Below are 18,621 nucleotides of genomic sequence, written 5' to 3'. Positions count from 1 at the left end.
TACATCAAACCTACATGCCTCATTTCCAAGAACGTGCATGTTTTACTTAAAACATAAGGGGTTCAAAGGTGAAGTTATAGTTTTCCTAACAGCCAAAGATGACATAACATCAGCTGAAAAATGTAGTCATATATTTGCACAAACCAAATTACTGGAAAAAAAAACCCCCCAAAGCCTTGTCAGGGCTGAGTTTCTGAACTGAAATCTGCGTCACAGAGGAAGGGCACTCTATACTTGCAAGTATAATTACAAGACCGGTAAATGTTCAAAAGAAACACACATTATCCCCTCATGATCTGGGTAATTTATCATTGGCAGACTGGTAAAAGTCTAAATGAAAAAGTATCTCCCAGTAACCTGCATAATGTCTCCTCACAGGACTGGAGAATGTTCAAAAGAAACGGACACATTATCTTGATATTTTGCTTAATATCTCAGGGTTAGCTTCAGCTCTAAACTCTGAAGGAATAAAGCTGTCAAGTTAAAACAGAATTCCTGAGTGTGCCTTTGCTTCCTCTGGAAAAGTTGGATTCCGTCTGGCATTTGTTGAAAACGTGACCAAATAAGGACAAAAATGCTACCGAAAGTGAGGCATTCTCTCGAGTGCTACACACGCTGATGAAAAATAATAAACTGTGTGGCAGAGAAGAGGAAAGGTGAAAATATCAAAATAATAAATCTCAGTAAATCACCAAGAGTGCATGTACCTAATTTGGACCCATAACCTCCGCTAGAGTTTGAAACAACACTAGACATATTACTCCATAGAATGATGATAACGGCATGTCACACAGAAAAATCACAGAAAATGTACAAAGTATTTATGAATCCTATATCATGTATTATAATATCATATATTTTGAAGTTACATTAATAAAATCCAGGCTGGAAACTAGATTAGGATTGGGTTGTGTGCGTGCATAGTGAAAATGACACCTGAGCCAGGTTAAGAATTTGGCTGGGCACCCTGCTGTGACCCCTCCATTCTCAGATGCACAGATTTCACCTCGCGGGGCAAGATTGCACTTGCCCTGTAATCTCAACCCAACCCCACAGACGGGTCCTGCAAACCCTTACCACAGATCCAAACTCATATTTACAATAATTTCTAAACGATTCCTGTGATCCCAAGTTGCATAAGGTACCTGTGTTTAGTCTGATGATTTTTACTGAAAAAATAAAATTGGTAACACTCTGTATTAAGCGGAGAAAGTTTTAATGGAATTCAAATGCAGAACACATGTTTATTATGTAACCATGCATTACATAACCAGCTATACTGGTTGAATGGGTATTAGCAGTACACTGTAGAGTTAGGTAAGGTCTACCATCGGTTTGAGAGGAAATGGTACCCACACACTGTTGTTGCTTCCAAGTGCATATATCTGTACATACCCTATGATCCAGTCTACAATCATGAAATCCACCAACACCAACTCATCACATGGTAACACGAACCATCCACCATTTATGCTTGATTTGTGTGTCAATAGTATGATGTGGGGGGACTTGGCGGACTTGGTGGAAAATGTACGGCAAATGCACTCTTGTTTCCATCTAATTCATATTCAAAATGCACATTAAAACAATCACGTGTGGCCCCAGATTACCCCGACTCCCTCTCCGTTTGTGGTTAGCTTTGCAATCAGAATGTTTATATATTGTCCAGTTTCAGTCATTCCTGCTTTATAACAAGATTCAGCAAATGCAAATTGGTCATTTTTGTCTGTGTGTGTGTCTGGTGAGTGCTTGTACAATAAACAATTATGAGTCATAATTGTTCACCATTTCTTTTTTTGTGAAAGTCACAACATTTGTGCATCTTTACCATTTTCACAGCGTTTTTCATACTGACATCACTTAGGTGTCTGATATTGCCGATCTGATGCATATAAACTCCAGGATCAAAAATAACATTAAATATGAAGTGAAAAACAGAGAGACATTGCTGAATCGTTGACAGAGACCTGACCCATCCTACTCCAAGCCTTAGGAACAACAACCCCCGGATACTCTCTGTAATTTCCTGAGGATTTCACTCAGGATCCACGCATGAGTGTTCCCATGCATCCTGCATTAAAATAACCATTCTCAGTGTTTATGCTTGAATTATATGAAATTATAATCCCTTCTGAGACATGAACCCTGTGGTCCACCACCCATATGGTGCTTTGTCAAACTCCTTTTGTGTCTAGTATACTGTATGATTACATTTTTTTCAAGATTTGCATATTTGTAGTCCAAAAGAGTTAAAAAGCAATGGACTGAGCACTTATCCCAAGGTTTATTCCTATTATGTTTGGGGTCAATTTTCCTCTGTGACGCAGTCAAATCAATTAACCCTGTTTCATATTGATAGTGTATGATTTTTTAAATTTTCTAATTTGATGGGATTAAATGGTAAACATGCAAGTATATATACTGCTATGCTCAATCCTGTGCCGACTTTGCATAGAAATGTGTTGTGTGGGGATCTTTCGACCCTCTGGAACTGTAAAAAATGTCAGAAAAAATACAACCATTTAGATTTCTTTGCGGATGATTCTGGTGGCACTTAACCATACAGGTGCCAAACTTTCACTTACTGCACCTAAAAGGCTCTAAAATGAGATGTATCTCACAGATCATCTGTATTTATGGATTAAAGGTTAGTAATTTTGGATACAATAAGAGGGCAACAACCAAAGTGTCAAATTATTTGTATTACAATAATTGTGTATTTATTGTGTAACTGTAGGGCTCAATTAGACCCCAAACATAAAAGTGGTCATAAAATCTTGAGGCAATAGGATCAGTGGTGCACAGATGGGAGGAATTCCGTAACAACATTCAGGAAAGAGCCACACAGAAGCGGAAGTTCAGAACGGATGTTCTGGTAGAGCAGCAGTAGCTTCCGTGATGTGACGGGTGAAACAGATTTTCCGGGGAATTTTAGAGGGGGGTGGATTTGACTGAAAGAGCAGGGGGACCTCCAATGGAGATGTGTGCCACTGTGTGAAAAGGATAGATTGGAGGGGAACAGAACATTTACAAACTTTGAGCGACATACACGCCCAATAGTACACAATGACAGGATCTAGTCAAACTAGTATTATAAAGTATTATAATTAAAAAAAAAATTGCAATACCTATATACTTGCATGGTGATGAAGAATTGACTAAACTGAGGAAGAATAATATATTTTTTGTCTTTCAGTTGTCAGAACGCACACACTAGATGATTTGGCCAAGACAGAGCATCACACACTTCACATCCAGGGATCTTGCAAAAACTTGCATGATCCAACTTGGGTTGCCAGATAAAAAAACGTATCAAAACAACTGAATCGAATAAACTCCTCGCAAATTCATTACAAACTACAGGCAAATCACTCCTATCACTCCTTCACTATCCAGTTGGGACCACAAACCAGACATGTAGGCAACAAATAATTTGAAAACGGCTCATTCCGGTCAAAACCGGACATCGGGCAACCCTAAATCCAACTCGATTTTAGTGCAAAAAAAAACCAAATGCTGCTTCCCAGACATCTCGGCTCCCATCGGCTACGTGGGTTTCAGTTCCAGATTCAATCGCTGTTCCCCGTACACTACTGGAGTTTCAAATCAGCAGGAGCAGACCAGGAGGGTTATGGTTCTGTCTGTAAACACCTTACATTACAGGGCAATCTGGGCGGATAATAAGCTCTGACCAGCCTCAAGGCTGGAACACCCACGATGGTCGGGAGGGGGAAATCAAACACAAGATTGGCCAAATTATCCTGTGACGTGCACCATGCTTAACTCTATAGTGTCACCGTAGGTGTGCAAACTCAGAAGAGATGAAACTAAGGACCTCGGTTCCCAGTTAAGGACTTAACTGGGGGCAGTAAGTATTTTTTTTTTGATACAGATATAAATGATTTCAGCCCAGTTATTTCAAAACAGGTGAACAGATCTAAATAATTCACTGACTACAGTCAGGAAGGATCAGTAGTGAATTAAAAAATGTTTGTCCTAAATACCTACCTCACAGCAGGCCACCAATTAAACTATTTTTTATAAAATCAAATATTAGCTGTTTCAATACTGCAAGGCAAAGCACCCTGCCATGTGCCATGCAATGAAAGGACTGATTGAAAAAATAAAGAGGCTACAACATCAGTGCCATCTAGTGGATATAACAGGTATAACAGGAGCACATTTCAATGTCCAACTGTATTGTAGGGATCCTAAAGTCCAGTCCTGGAGGGCCAGAGTGTCTGCTCGTTTTTATTTAATTTCAATAAGCAGCCAATTTAGGCATTAGAAAGACAAAGACTCTTCAGCCAATAAGTGACTTAAGTTAAGCACTTAAGTGCAGGTACACTACTAAGACCAGCAGACACAGCGGCCCTCCATGATGAATTGAGATCCCTGCTATGTGCACCTTTCGGGTATTTTAAAAATAATCTGGGGGGGGAGTGCCCCATTACTAACCTTAAAGTAAATTAGAGGGCCAGTGTCAGAGATTTTATTTAAAGAACTCAAAAACACAATATTGGTATCAAGCTTTTTTGTCTTTATTTCCATCACATTGCAACAGAGGTTTTATTTTTTTATTTTAAGCACGATGTGCAATCAGGAACTAAAGTCATTTTAAGTGCAAGAGGAAGCATTCCACAGTGTTACAAATATGTCACTGAGTAAGTGCCTGCAAGTACTTTTGTGTTTTTATTAAAGACAAAGATAAAAATCAAAGCAATACAAGGATATACCAGCTACACTTATACCTGCAAGCTAGCAAACGGAACATAGGACATTTTTCAATCATTTTCATGAATTTTTCAGCTCTGTGAGACATTAAATTAAATTAGTTCTCAGCTTTCAAGGAGTGCAACACATCATAACCTGAGCTTTTATGTTGTTGCTGACAAAAAAGAGTGTCATTTTTTGGCTACCAACATAATAATTAGGCCGCATTATTTCCGTGAACCCACTGAGCTGGGAGTGAGTGAGTAACACTTGTGTTTTTGCTGTCTAAACTAATTATTTAGCTGACCTAAACTAAAAACTGGTCAGTGCACAGAATGAGAATGCCAGTCAACTGCTTGAGCATCACTGACAGTTTTGCATATCTTTGGCCCGTTTTCACAAGAAAAGGATTTCATATATATATGCGGACAACTACCAGTTCAGTGTAATTTTTCATCTATATATACACACATGGAAGAGAAACTATGCATGTATAGTCAGTGGAGCAGACCCTAGTGCATGAGCTTTGGCAGGTGGTCAAAATGTGTTCTGTCAGCTCTCAGAGCTAAGACATCAAATATCACCTCATTTTTACAGAACATTACACCCATGAATTATACTGTGCTCTTTATTAACTCTACATTCTCAGTATATACTCAGTACAGTAGGTAAACTCAGTTTGTATGTGAATCAGTGCAGCTAAAAAAAAGTGTACTCTGAGATGGAACATCTGTGCAGACAAATCTCACAAAGCTCATTTCATTAAACATATTAAACATTAAACATATTAACGTCAGTCATCGATTAGGCAATCCAGCCTTCCAGTGTTATATGTCTATTAGTCTGTCATTGCATCATACCATTTACTTTTTACTATTATAAGATTAAACTTAAAACAACATAAATACAGTACGTGCTACTATAAAGCTTTCAGAAATATTTGGCAAAAGCATCTACATTCCAAATTCAGCAATTAAATATTTACTAAAATCTCTCTTTTTTTTCCTCAGGTTTTGCTATGCTTTAAAATAAAGACAGCAAAAGTGCACAATTCAAATAGAAAACGTAAGGCATTAGACAGCAGCATACTGTAATAGTTTACAGTTATATAAAATCAGATTTCATGACAAAATATTTTAACACAGTCGGACTGAAATCAGTGCAACTTAAAACTAAGACTGGCTGTATAAAGCTTAATATTGAGACAGCAGCAAACCGGACTGTATTGCCAAAGCTAGATTAAATTCAATCAGGCTTATCTGTTCATTTCGGCAATGCACATGTACACAAGCCTTTGGATTTGCACAGACCCGTTTTAACCACTTTATGGAAAGGTTGCACTGTCTGTATCCAATTGAACGACTTAAGTAAAACGGAATGGGTGCATGATTAAACGGACGATATAATCAATTAGGCCTACGGAGTCAAAAAATTGAAATGCATGACATTCATATCATCGTGAAACAAAAACATCGAGCATCGATAGCTGGCTAAACAGGACTGGAATGACTGGAAGTTCACACAGGTGAATTTGTATTTAGGTAGTTCTGCTGTAATTCCATTTCTTTCTGTTTGCACCTAAGGAAAGACAGCTGTGGTCTTCTACCCTCACCTAGGCTGTCCTTTTGCGTCTAATCAAAATGGCAATTTTTCTTTATTTTTCTTTTGTTTACCCGGCACCAGCACGTCTCACTATACGCACATGAAGATGAAATATTTACGGACCAATATTTAAGCCACCAGAACTGCTGGGAATTAATCATAAATGTTTTGAATTTGAATTCCAGCATAAATCTACTATAAGTATCTACCATAAATTATATCATATTTCTTCCCTGACAAAGTGAACATCTAGTGATTACCTAGTGACTTTTGATGTTCCTTTCTAACTACCTACGTTTAACCACCCACAAAAATAACTGCATGGACCAATAACTAATTTGACAAATAGAACAATTCCCGTTTTGAACCGGAAGCGTGTGTAATGTGCAGTAATAGTTGTAAGACAGAAGGAATGTGAGAAGTTTTGGCTTTGGGAGGTGTGACGTGGGGGCGTACTGGACTCAGCTGAAGTCTCGGTGGGTGAGGACCATGGGGGCGATCAGGGTCCAGGCGTACAGCGCCAGGCAGACCCAGCTGGAGGAGATCTTCACCCACACCGAGGGCCACTTGCTGGTCATAACGTTGTAGTCAGCATCAGGGCTGTTTGGAAAGGAAGGTGGAAAGACAGGTGAGTGAGATACCGCTTCTCCGCTTCTCATTGGCCTCCACTGGCTTCCCATTGCCGCACGCATCCGTTTCAAGGCCCTAGTGTTGGCATTTCAGGCTGCTAAGGGGACTGCCCCACCTTACATACAATCCCTGATCACTCCCTACTCCCCAGCTAGACCACTCCGGTCTGCCAGCTCTGGTCGCCTTACGGTTCCCTCTCTACGTGCACCTGGCGGTCGAGCTGCACGTTCACGCCTGTTTTCCGTTCTGGTTCCTCAGTGGTGGAATGACTTGCCTACCACTGTCAGAACAGCAGAATCCCTCCCCCTATTTCGACGCAGACTCAAAACCCACCTTTTCAAACTCTACCTTAGTCCTCCCTCCTGATTTCCCCTGCCACTCCTTTCTGATATCCCTATCCTTGTCTTTTTCCTAGTTTCTGTATGTGATGCTCTGACTTATGGTAGAACCTATGCACTTGTAAGTCGCTTTGGATTAAAAGCGTCTGCCAAATGACTAAAATGTAAATGTAAATGTAGATACAGGGCACAGCTACAGAGTGAGATACAGGGCACAGCTACTGAGTGAGATACAGGGCACAGCTACTGAGTGAGATTCAGGGCACAGCTACTGAGTGAGATTCAGGGCACAGCTACTGAGTGAGATTCAGGGCACAGCTACTGAGTGAGATTCAGGGCACAGCTACTGAGTGAGATTCAGGGCACAGCTACTGAGTGAGATACAGGACACAGCTACTGAGTGAGATTCAGGGCACAGCTACTGAGTGAGATATATATATATATTCATCAACGTTTTCTCAAACAAAACAGCCAATATAAACTATAAAAATGACAGCTGCAAGATTTATCCCAATGTATACATTAACCTTCTGTGTAACATAACACAGCTGCTTGGGTGAGGAACTTTCTCTGAGGAAGTCCAAGGTTCAACGTCAATAAAACCAAGAGGCATGAATCGCAATGAATGCAAAATTTATGATTTTACAAGAGCCAATAAAGCCGGGACATGCAGCACGGACCTGTACCAGTTGGTGAGCGTCATCATGATGTAGAGCGATGCCAGGAAGAGCATGAAGTGGAAGAAGGAGTAGCTGTACTGCACCATGTCCCTCTCGTTGTCCTCCACCCTCCTGGGCCCGTCCCCCTCCTCCACCTCCTCCGGGGTTCCCACCGAGCTCTCCTCCAGGATCACCGCGTCCTTGGAGGCCAGGGTCAGCTTGTTCACCTGGCTGGTGTTGGAGGAGCGAATGCTGCCGGCGGGAGAACACCAGTCGTCAGTTACTGAGGCGTTTTAGTCATGAGGTGGCATGGCGTTTTAGTCATGAGGTGGCATGGCGTTTTAGTCATGAGGGGGCAGGGCGTTTTAGTCATGAGGGGGCATGGCATTTTAGTCATGAGGTGGCATGGCATTTTAGTCATGAGGTGGCAGGGCGTTTTAGTCATGAGGGGGCAGGGCGTTTTAGTCATGAGGGGGCAGGGCGTTTTAGTCATGAGGGGGCAGGGCGTTTTAGTCATGAGGGGGCAGGGCATTTTAGTCATGAGGTGGCAGGGCATTTTAGTAATGAGGTGGCATGGCATTTTAGTCATGAGGTGGCAGGGCATTTTAGTCATGAGGTGGCAGGGCATTTTAGTCATGAGGTGGCAGGGCATTTTAGTCATGAGGTGGCAGGGCATTTTAGTCATGAGGTGGCAGGGCATTTTAGTCATGAGGGGGCAGGGCGTTTTAGTCAGGAGGTGGCATGGCGTTTTAGTCATGAGGTGGCAGGGCATTTTAGTCATGAGGGGGGCAGGGCGTTTTAGTCATGAGGGGGCAGGGCGTTTTAGTCATGAGGGGGCAGGGCATTTTAGTCATGAGGTGGCAGGGCGTTTTAGTCATGAGGTGGCAGGGCATTTTAGTCATGAGGGGGCAGGGCGTTTTAGTCATGAGGGGGCATGGCGTTTTAGTCATGAGGGGGCAGGGCGTTTTAGTCATGAGGGGGCAGGGCGTTTTAGTCATGAGGGGGCAGGGCATTGCGGCAGTTCAGGAACGACGCCTGTATCTTAGGGGGTTGCAGGTTGAGATCGCAGCTGTGACCCTGACACACCTTTGGGTACTCAGCCGGAATTGCTTATGGATGGTTTATAAAGATTACACATGTAATCTGTGCAAGTTACTGTGGGTACGGGCATCTGCTTGTTCTCAACACCAAACACTTATGTTCTTATAGGGTTCATACGCTTATCAATGAAGTACTTCACAAGTCCTGCTTTCACCAAACTGGCAAAATTAACTGACCTTCAAACCCAATCCAACCACCAACCATTTCAGCACACTGTGGTACTGCTCCACATCTAAGGGAGTCATTTACTGTATATATGTATATATATATACTGTGTATGAAAATCTCACTCCTCTCCGCAAAATCCAGGCTCTGTACTTCAAAGACATTTCAAATTTTTTTCCCCCACAACTTCCAAGCCCTTGATTAAACTGTTACAATGTAAGCGCTCCTGTGTGGAAACATTAAAATGCTGAATGTGCTGTCCTACCTTGAGTAAAGAATGCAAAGGACAAAAATGGCCAATCCCACAATGCTCTGGGCATCCCACCACTGTATGTAAGGAGCGGAGGGGATGGGCTCTTCCGCGCGGATGATCACCACGTGGGTCTGATTCTCTGCCATCTCTGGGGCAGTCGTGGGAGAGGCGATCTGCTGGAAAATGCTGAGCAGGCTGGGGTTACACTCGTGGTCTGCGGCACAGTGCAGAGACCGGGGGTTAGCCATGGGCCTGGAATCTCAGAAACGCTCACAACCTCTACTGGGTATTCAGAATGGAGGCAAAACTGTTCCAAATGTTAAGGTACCGACTCCTGAAGTTACAAGTCATTTCTACGCATGTACGTAACTCTATGAACTTTCTACAGCGCACACTGTGATTTGCTTTTTATGTTTACAATTAATTTACAAATTTCTTAAATGTTCATTGACAGTATAATCATAATTCTCCACCAACCAAAAATAATAATAACTGAAACACAATTAAATATGAAGGGCTAAAATGACATACGTATATAAAGTATCTTTATATGCATGCTGTGTTATTTGAGTGTCATTTTTAGAATAACGCTTTAAAGACTCTCACCAGGCTCGTTGGTCATGGCGGACCAGGTCAGGTACATGGTGTAGAGAGTGATGACGGCTGACTGTAGCAGGCCAGACCGAGGTTGGGCCTCCTACAGACACACGCACAGACACCAGACATAAAACACACACACACACACACACAGTTACAGGCTCTCCTGCTCTATTACTGATCAGACTGCTACATGGTTTCTTATGCTGCAGCTGCACCCACCTGCACTTTAGGCATAACAGAAATGACAGAAGCCACGATGCAGAGGATCATGTTAAAGCTGATGAAGAATTTGTTAATGACGCAACCCTCTGGCTTGGTGTAGAAGACGTAGAACAAAATGATGGCGACCAGGGACATGACGTAGCATAGCCCAGTCATCGACAGCAAAGCTGCAACACAAGAATCGTTTGGTGTTGGTGCATGCTTAGCAGATATGCTAAGACACAGGCTTTGTACAATTATAATATGCATTTATACAGCTCGGCATGTTATTATGTATGGAAATGGAATGTACCACAATATATTGCACGTGTGGACAATACATTTCAAAGCAGGGTATTTTCTTTCATAAATTTGAAACAGTGGGCTCCAGGAACCCAAAAAGTATGATGGCAACAATAGGTCCAATAGGTGACAAATTATTAACCAAAGTGCACACAAGGAGAGTAACTCAAGGGCAGTCAAACAGACCTAAAATCCTGCAGACCACCGCCCTTCCCCAGTCTGCGATCAGTTAAACCCCTCCGGGTTAATTCCTGTTCAGGCCAAAATCCTTAAAGCTGGCTCTGTTCATGGCCAACAGGGTGGAAAAAAGCCCACCCCCGCCCTTATCCCTCCTGATGTTCATGCGTCTGTTATTGTGCCACGACTTGGCCATGAAACGGTGACGGCTGACATGCATTAGTTCCCAAACATTATTACAACAGAGACAGAGGAGTGAGATTACAGACGCACAGAAGAAACCAGAATTCCAGACATGAAGTGTGATGTGGGAAATACCCGAGAGACCTACATAACTGTAACTTGTAAACAATGTAGAAATAATGCAGATGAACTACCAAGCTGACTGTAACCAAGCTAACCAATCAAATGCCGGCGTTACTTTCCTTACCTCTATTTTATTTTAGGTTAAAAGTCAATACGCAACAAAAGAACGGTGTCATAAATGTAGCAACACACATAGCAACAGCAGTTTGGTTCCACACAGTCCAAAGTACCGAGGTAACTTAATTTGGTCATGTGATGGCTCTATAAGTCAGGTTTGCATTCGTTTTCCCCCATAAGGAATTTCAGATATGGACTATGCAATTGTACTGTTCCCTGGGAACAGAAAGTTGCCATATATAGTGCCATATACAAATGTGCACATAAGCCCTGCAGCTTTAAACTGTTTGTGTTGTGCACTCCATGGCAGTAGGAGGTGCATATTCACATTCAGCGGTGATAACCACAGGAAAGATGGGAGTGACAATGGGCTCATTCCACTCACTTATTTTATATGTACTTGTTTCTCTGTTCCTTGCCTGACCTGGAAATCGATCAAGGCCTGTCAATTTTAAGGACGTTCCAATCTGCTAAATGTTCCTCCAAGGTCCTAGGAGGCTCCTGAAGACTTCTTGAGACAGGAGAGCACAAGGGCATCATTTTGGGGGAAACGTACCGGCATACCAGGCCCTGGAGTTGCCTTTCTCCATGTTGTCTACCCAGGCCTCATTCCAGGAGTGGGCAAAGTCCACCAGGAGAACCAGCTGGATGAGGATGAAGAAGAAAGCTCCACCGCTGCCCACAACAAACCAGGCTGGAGAGGAGCACAGAGCGGGGGAGTCAGGAACAGCCGAAAAACTGTGAGCCATGACAACGTCAAACGCACAGAGGTGGAAGGTCCTGGGGTCAGAAGGAAGAATTCTCCCCAGTGATTGCAACAAAATACTGGGGAGAACCTTTACTTTGAGAATCTGGACCTTCCACCTCTGTAAATGCGCAGAGCTCCAACAAGTCACTTACTGTGGGTGAAAGACCCCTCCGGAATGTAAAAGGCACCGACTGTGACTGCAATCATGGCAGCTATCTTGAAAAACCAAAACCTGAAACAAGCAGTGGAAATGTCACAGAGCACACAACAATGTCCTGTGGTTCATTAATTTCTTCACCTTTTACCAGCATTACTAATAGAAATCTGGAGCACATGGGCATGCACATATGAAATGTATTCCCCTGTATTTATTACATTATTAAAAAGCTACATTACAGAATAGGTTCACATATAAATCAGTGGAAGCACAATATCAGAGGCACTACTGGATGTACAGTGCAAACCACACAGTGGCTTTTGTTGGCCTGATTTATAAATACTTGACATATCGCTTTTTCCATTTAAAGTTTAATTTAAGCCGTGAAAAGCACAAACCTTCAGCACACAGTCTTACAAAAGCCCATTGTTTAACCTTGCAACATTCCAATCACAGGACAACCCTTACATTTTCCTGCATTTTGAAAACAGCAAAGCATAACTGTACAGTAAGTCTCTAATCTAAATCTAAAGCTCAGAAACTTTGCATAAATGTAAAGTGTATTTTGACATTTGATTTGATTATATTTCACAAGTCAGGCTATGTTCATAATTGTTCAAAGAGGTTCTTTCGACACATTTCATAGAAGAGAAAGTCACATTGTGAGAAGACTGGGTGTGGCGTACCCGTTATGGACGGCCGCTCTGGGGTCGCGGCTGTTCTTCACGTTGATCGTGAGCAGGGCAAAAAACAGGAAGCAGAGGCTCATGCCGAAACAGACCCGGTACACGGCTTTGTAGCCCACAAAAATATCACAGTTAATGTCCATGTGCACTCCGGGGACGGAAGAGCCGGCACCGCCGTCACAGAACCCGGGAATCTGCACCGGGAGAACATGGAAACGAGCATGAAACTACCACACATCACTCACTACATCTGCCCCACAGTCCCCAGCACCACGCACTGCCCCGCAGGGCGGAGTAGTTGCTCGCAGTATCACCCAGGGAGGGAGAGACTCAGACAAAGGGCCAGCACATATCCTCAGCTCGATCGTACAACTGCAATCTTTCCCCACAGGGTGAAAACACAGCACCCTCCCTGGCGGGACGCACCAAAAAGGACACCTCACGCTCACCCGCATCCACTCAGAAGGTCGCAGTTGCGAGACGACCCTACAAATGCAACTCAGCATTCGAAATGACACGAAAAATTGGCCTGGGAAATCAGACCGGTTCAGGAAATGCACTACCACAAACTAGGAGAATGAAAATGAGGCAAACGCGTGTGACTGAAATGCAGAGAGTATGCCAGCTAACCGTCTTCAGCTGCTTCTCCACCCCGGGGGACAGCATGACGCAGCACACGATGGTCCCCAGCAGCAGGATGAAGGCGTAGATGAGCCGCGTCACCGTGGAGTTCCTGCTGCTGGGACAGCACCTGCACAGCAAGCACGTGGCACTGCTGCACAGGCAGGGGACCTGAGAGAGAGAGAGCGTTATCAGACACTCGCCAACACTCATCACCATCAACACAATCACCAACGCTCAATGTAATGACAAAACACTCGATAACACTCATCACCATCAACACAATCACCAACGCTCATTGTAACTACAAAACACTCGCCAACACTCATCACCATCAACACAATCACCAACGCTCAATGTAACTACAAAACACTCGCCAACACTCATCACCATCAACACAATCACCAACGCTCAATGTAACTACAAAACACTCGCCAACACTCATCACCATCAACACAATCACCAACGCTCAATGTAACTACAAAACACTCGCCAACACTCATCACCATCAACACAATCACCAACGCTCAATGTAACTACAAAATACCCATCAATGCTCAGCATACACTCACCAAGCACTCGCCAACACTCATCATCACTATCAAAAACAATCACCAACGCTCAATGTAATGACAAAACACTCGATAACACTCATTATCACTATCAACACAATCACCAAAGCTAAATGTAATTACAAAATACTCATCGAAACTCATTATAATCATCAGACACTCATTATCACTATTTAAAAAAAAATGACCAATGCTCAATGTAATTACAACACTCATCGACACCCATTATATACTCATCAACGCTCATTATCCATCAAATACCCAGAAACTTATTATCTGAAATAACTAGTGAAAATGAAATAGATAGTGAGCTTGAGACTGTATATATTATAATATACAGTTCTACACAGCGCTACACTTATGCAAGAACAGGCCATATTGTTAACATCATTTGAAAACTCAGACTTTAACCACACCCCACCCCTCTCACTATCTAGCCTCGCTTTCCAGGGTCATAAACTAAGGTAAGCAGAAACAGGGAGACTGGAGATCACAAGTTCACTTGCAAATGTATCTAATGCCACATTTGCATGTTCTGATTTAGATGTAAACAGCACAGTGGTATTTATCCATTTCATCTTGAATAGGATTGAGGATGTCCTCAAATGCATAATTCAATATCATGTTTCTTTGTGTAACAGACAGTGTATAGGGACGTGATTTTTCCTATGACTTTATATTTCACACTATACACTCTTTCTGACTAATCATTGTACTCTATAATGCAGTGAGCTCCATAATGTTCGGGACAAAGACACATTTTTCTTCTAGATTTGCCTCTGCCCTCCACAATTTTAAATTTGTAATCAAACAATTCACATGTGCTGCAGATTATCAGCTTATATAAATGGTATTTTAATACAGTTTGGTTTCACCACATACAAATGACAGGACTTTTTATACATAGCCCCTCATTTCAGGGCACCTAATGCTTGGGACAAATGGCTTCACAGCTGTTTTGGATTAGTCTGGCGTGTTCAACTGCTCCCTTTGTGCATATGTAAAATAACTTCCAGTAAGTAGTCCTGATTCTAGGCTTGGGTGTTTTTCGAGTCTGTTACTTGTGTATCTGAACATTCGGACCTATTCAATTCAATCTGTGTAGCATTTTTCACAGTAGACTCTCACAAAGACGCTTCACATAGTAAACTGAAGGGAATAAAAATGGAAATATCAGCCCTAAGCCCCCAAATAGCATATGAGATAAACGACTCCCTAGTAGGAGAAAAACCCTGAAACAGTGGCGAGAAATAACTCCCCGGTGGGAAGAAATCCCGAGAGGAAGTGTGTGTGAGTTGGTGTCAGTGAACAGCAGATTCCACACATTCCTTCTCACATGAGTACAGGCAAAGGAGAGGCAGGAGATACCAACCATCACTAATGTTACTAATACACTGACTGACTCTATTTAGCTCATTAAAGGGTTTTATGTCCTGTCCTTGCTTTCACCCCTCTAGTCCTTGAACAGAAAGGAGTAGGGAGTACAAGAGATAACACATGAAGCTGTTGAAGAACAAGATGTTCTTAATAAAAAAATTTACACAAAGGACTTTTAATGTAAAGGAATGTTAACTTAAATGTTTTTGAACTGGTACAATAACACCCTGTGTTTCGTCATCTTTCCACCCAGTCATTCATTGACATTCAAAATACAGTATGGCACTTTCATAGTGAGGGATGCTTCTGCAAAACTGGAAAGAAAGTCAAGCTAAAGTAAGTAAGGGAGTAAGGCTGAAAGATGCCAATCAGTGCCAAGGCCAACTTTACATTTTTGGGGGGTTTGCCATTTTTTTACTCTGCCTAAGGGTAAAAAGGTATAGCACAAGTGTACATCTCAGCTCATTTTCACATGTGGATTATGACAGGAATTGCAACCAGCCCAAAGACAGATATAAATATGGGTCAGATATTAAAATGTACAGCATGTAAAAAAAATAAACTGGAAAAAAATGAAATAACTGGATTTCAGCAAGCATATGAGGAGAACACTGACCCCTTGTGGGAAAACCTTTTCTCAATATTTGGGATTCATTCAGTTTTCAGTTGTGAATATAAAACACACATACACACACACACACCACACACACACACACACACACCACAAAGTAGGCCTAACAGTTTTAGGATGTTTGCTTTTTAACAGCTACTTATAGACAACTTAATACAAAGAAGGTTCTTGCCGTGTTTGCCCTCTTCCTGTTGTTGGAAATGGATTCGGGAATGATCAGCTCAGAAGATGAATTACACCACTGTGCCTTTAAGGAGACTGTAAACAACTTAATACCCCAGCAGGTGATTGCTAGTCTGCCTCAGGGCAGACATGTTAATCAATTCCAGGTTCTCATGAAACATAATAGCCTACTTCTGAAATCACCAAATATCTGTAGCCTATTGCTGTGGAGATATGTATTCAATGAGAAGCAATGCAAAGAAACCACGGTCTTGGTGTGTGTGTGTGTGTGTGTTTGTGTGGTGAATTATTGACTTCTTTTTTCCATCCTTGTCTCCTCGGTCCTCAACTGACGAAAAATCGATCGAGGTCTGTTCATTTCTCCTTGAAGGAGTGAGGAGCTAGGAGGCTTGTGAAGGATTCTTAAGTAAGGAAACAGGAGCACATCCTTTGTGGAAGTTTCTTTTTATGTGTGAAGTATATATGTGGTCAACCTGTGGATCTACCTCTCCCCATCTGCAATGTCCGATGCTGGAAAGAGGAAGCACATTCAATTTCCCTAGTAAATGCTTCCTCAGTTGGCAGATGGGGAGAGGTGGATCCACAGAGATGGGTAAGGCGGGCCATATCAGTTTCTGGATTTCAGACCAACTTCCGCTCTTAATTATTTAATAAGCCCAATCACTTACATGATCTGTCATTTACAGCCACATTCCATGACATATACAGCAGCTGATGTTATTTTATTGTAGAATTGTGGTCTAATTTATGAGAGAATCGGGCATGGTGCATATGGCTAATTCCCTGATTGAGCCAGGGTAACTGATGACAGCAAAACTCTGGAGTTGCCCATCCCTGTTATACGTCATGCTCGCCAATTAGGAGCCTAGTGATTCACTGTCCCCCCCCCCCCCCCCCCTTTTTTTGCAAAATGGAACAATAAGCACAATGTCAACAATGGCATGCATATGTCTGACATAATGTGGCTTAAGTGACGGTTTCTTTAAATAACCAACACATGAAAATTAGGTAACCTATTTTCACTCCTACCTTACGAAGCACACACCTCATTCAGCAGCTACAATGAGCTTCAAGGAGTTCGATGAGCTTATAATTAGCAGAATCAGTAGAATCCTAATTTGTAGGGTTGAAACGAAAACCTACAGGACAGAGGATCTCAAGATTGAGCAGCCATGGTCAAGGCGAGCTATCAAGAAAGATTTATAGTGGCAAACGTGTACTACAGGAAAGGCACATTTTACTTAAATCTATATACTACTATAAGTAGCTATCGATCTTGTTATTTTACAAATAGTAGGCCTGCATATTGAAAACGTAGATATGTTACCTTTTTTCGAACTTAAAAAATCGGCGAGACAGAAAAGTTTGAAAATGTGGCTAACAATCTCACTGTTTTGACTAAACTAAGCTACTGCTCTGTATCAATTTCATCACGAGGAGAGAGGGTGACTGCTCAGGATCCCATTAACCCATTACCTAACATATTTAACTTGAATGCTAGTGTCCTACCATTTAATATTACTTAGCATCGTGCATAAACAATGTTTATGTTGTATTGTTACTACTGCATTGTTAACTGAATTAATATGTAATATTAGTTATTTATATATTAGCTCATTAATTTCCTTTCCTGACTCGAAATTTTTTTATAGGTTAACTTAGACCCATATGATATAACTAGACTACCTTAGCTAACGTTACTTGAAATAATATTATAATAATTATAATAATATTATTATCATTATTATTATTATTATTATTAATACAATTTTAACGTTACTAACATGACAAAAGTGAGCAATAAGGAAAGCCCCCGACAAACCGTTTGATTGCTTGGTTTTGTTTTCTTTCACCCTTCAACGAATTACTAAGCACCAATTTAGCACCTGCTAGCGCTTACCAGTTACAGAATGCTACGCAGTAACGTTAAGCTTCTCTGGCACTCGAAACCTGTTGATATGCTACTGCTAACGTTATCTCCAATGCTAACGCTAGTCTTATTTATGCTAATCGGTAGCTAGTCATTAAATTGATAACATTAGCTAGGGTTAGACTACATGATTTAAAGTGAAAATGTGTCTACTGTTGCCGGAAATGTCAATTATAATTAACCTGGCTGGTTACTTGTGTTGATAACCAGACACAGACATTTGACAGATCAATACAAACATTTCGCTTACCCAGCTTGCCACAGAAAAGGCCCCCAGAACAGCACCCATCGTTCACCTCTAGACAGGACTATGCACTCACAAAAAAAAAAAAAAAGATTCTCAACAGGCCACCGATCTTCGGTCTATTCCCTGGGTTTGTTTTTTTCAGAGTTAAGATCTCTGTGCCTTGGTTACTTTTGTTGATATATTATCATGCACTTTCGTGAAAGCGCAACAGCCTTTACGTTCAGCAATTGTAACTTTGCTGTGATTGACTTCCCGTGTCGGTATAAAGGAAGCGGACCTCAGCCCCTGAAATCCACAGAGAAAT

The 18,621-nt window shown here is 41.8% G+C and overlaps 1 protein-coding gene across 1 annotated transcript; it reads right to left on the bottom strand.

The window, feature by feature from the left end:
• Positions 1-4,519: 4,519 nt before the first annotated feature.
• si:ch73-267c23.10 (serine incorporator 1) lies at positions 4,520-18,617 on the bottom strand. Its single transcript, XM_061220716.1, has 10 exons — positions 18,321-18,617; positions 13,387-13,548; positions 12,757-12,950; positions 12,066-12,145; positions 11,722-11,859; positions 10,281-10,450; positions 10,068-10,158; positions 9,474-9,675; positions 7,964-8,194; positions 4,520-6,915 (listed from the first exon to the last, which is right to left on the bottom strand). The coding sequence occupies exons 1-10, from the start codon at positions 18,357-18,359 to the stop codon at positions 6,777-6,779; spliced, it is 1,446 nt and encodes a 481-aa protein (XP_061076700.1). The 5' UTR covers positions 18,360-18,617; the 3' UTR covers positions 4,520-6,776.
• Between the last annotated feature and the right edge of the window lie 4 nt (positions 18,618-18,621).

This window comes from Conger conger, chromosome 14 (genome assembly GCF_963514075.1).
Source record: "Conger conger chromosome 14, fConCon1.1, whole genome shotgun sequence".
Taxonomy (NCBI): Eukaryota; Metazoa; Chordata; class Actinopteri; order Anguilliformes; family Congridae; genus Conger; species Conger conger.
The sequence above is the reverse complement of the archived record's forward strand: the minus strand, read 5'-3'. Positions and strand labels throughout refer to the sequence as shown.

Bases quoted from the DNA above. Each gene is read 5' to 3' on its own strand.
- si:ch73-267c23.10 (XM_061220716.1), bottom strand. From the start codon at position 18,359: ATGGGTGCTGTTCTGGGGGCCTTTTCTGTGGCAAGCTGG. The intron at 10,451-11,721 runs GTACGTTTCCCC...CTTGTGTTGCAG, and splicing joins CTCCAGGGCCTGGTATGCCG to CTTTGCTGTCGATGACTGGG. The intron at 6,916-7,963 runs GTCCGTGCTGCA...CTTTCCAAACAG, and splicing joins ACGCTCACCAACTGGTACAG to CCCTGATGCTGACTACAACG.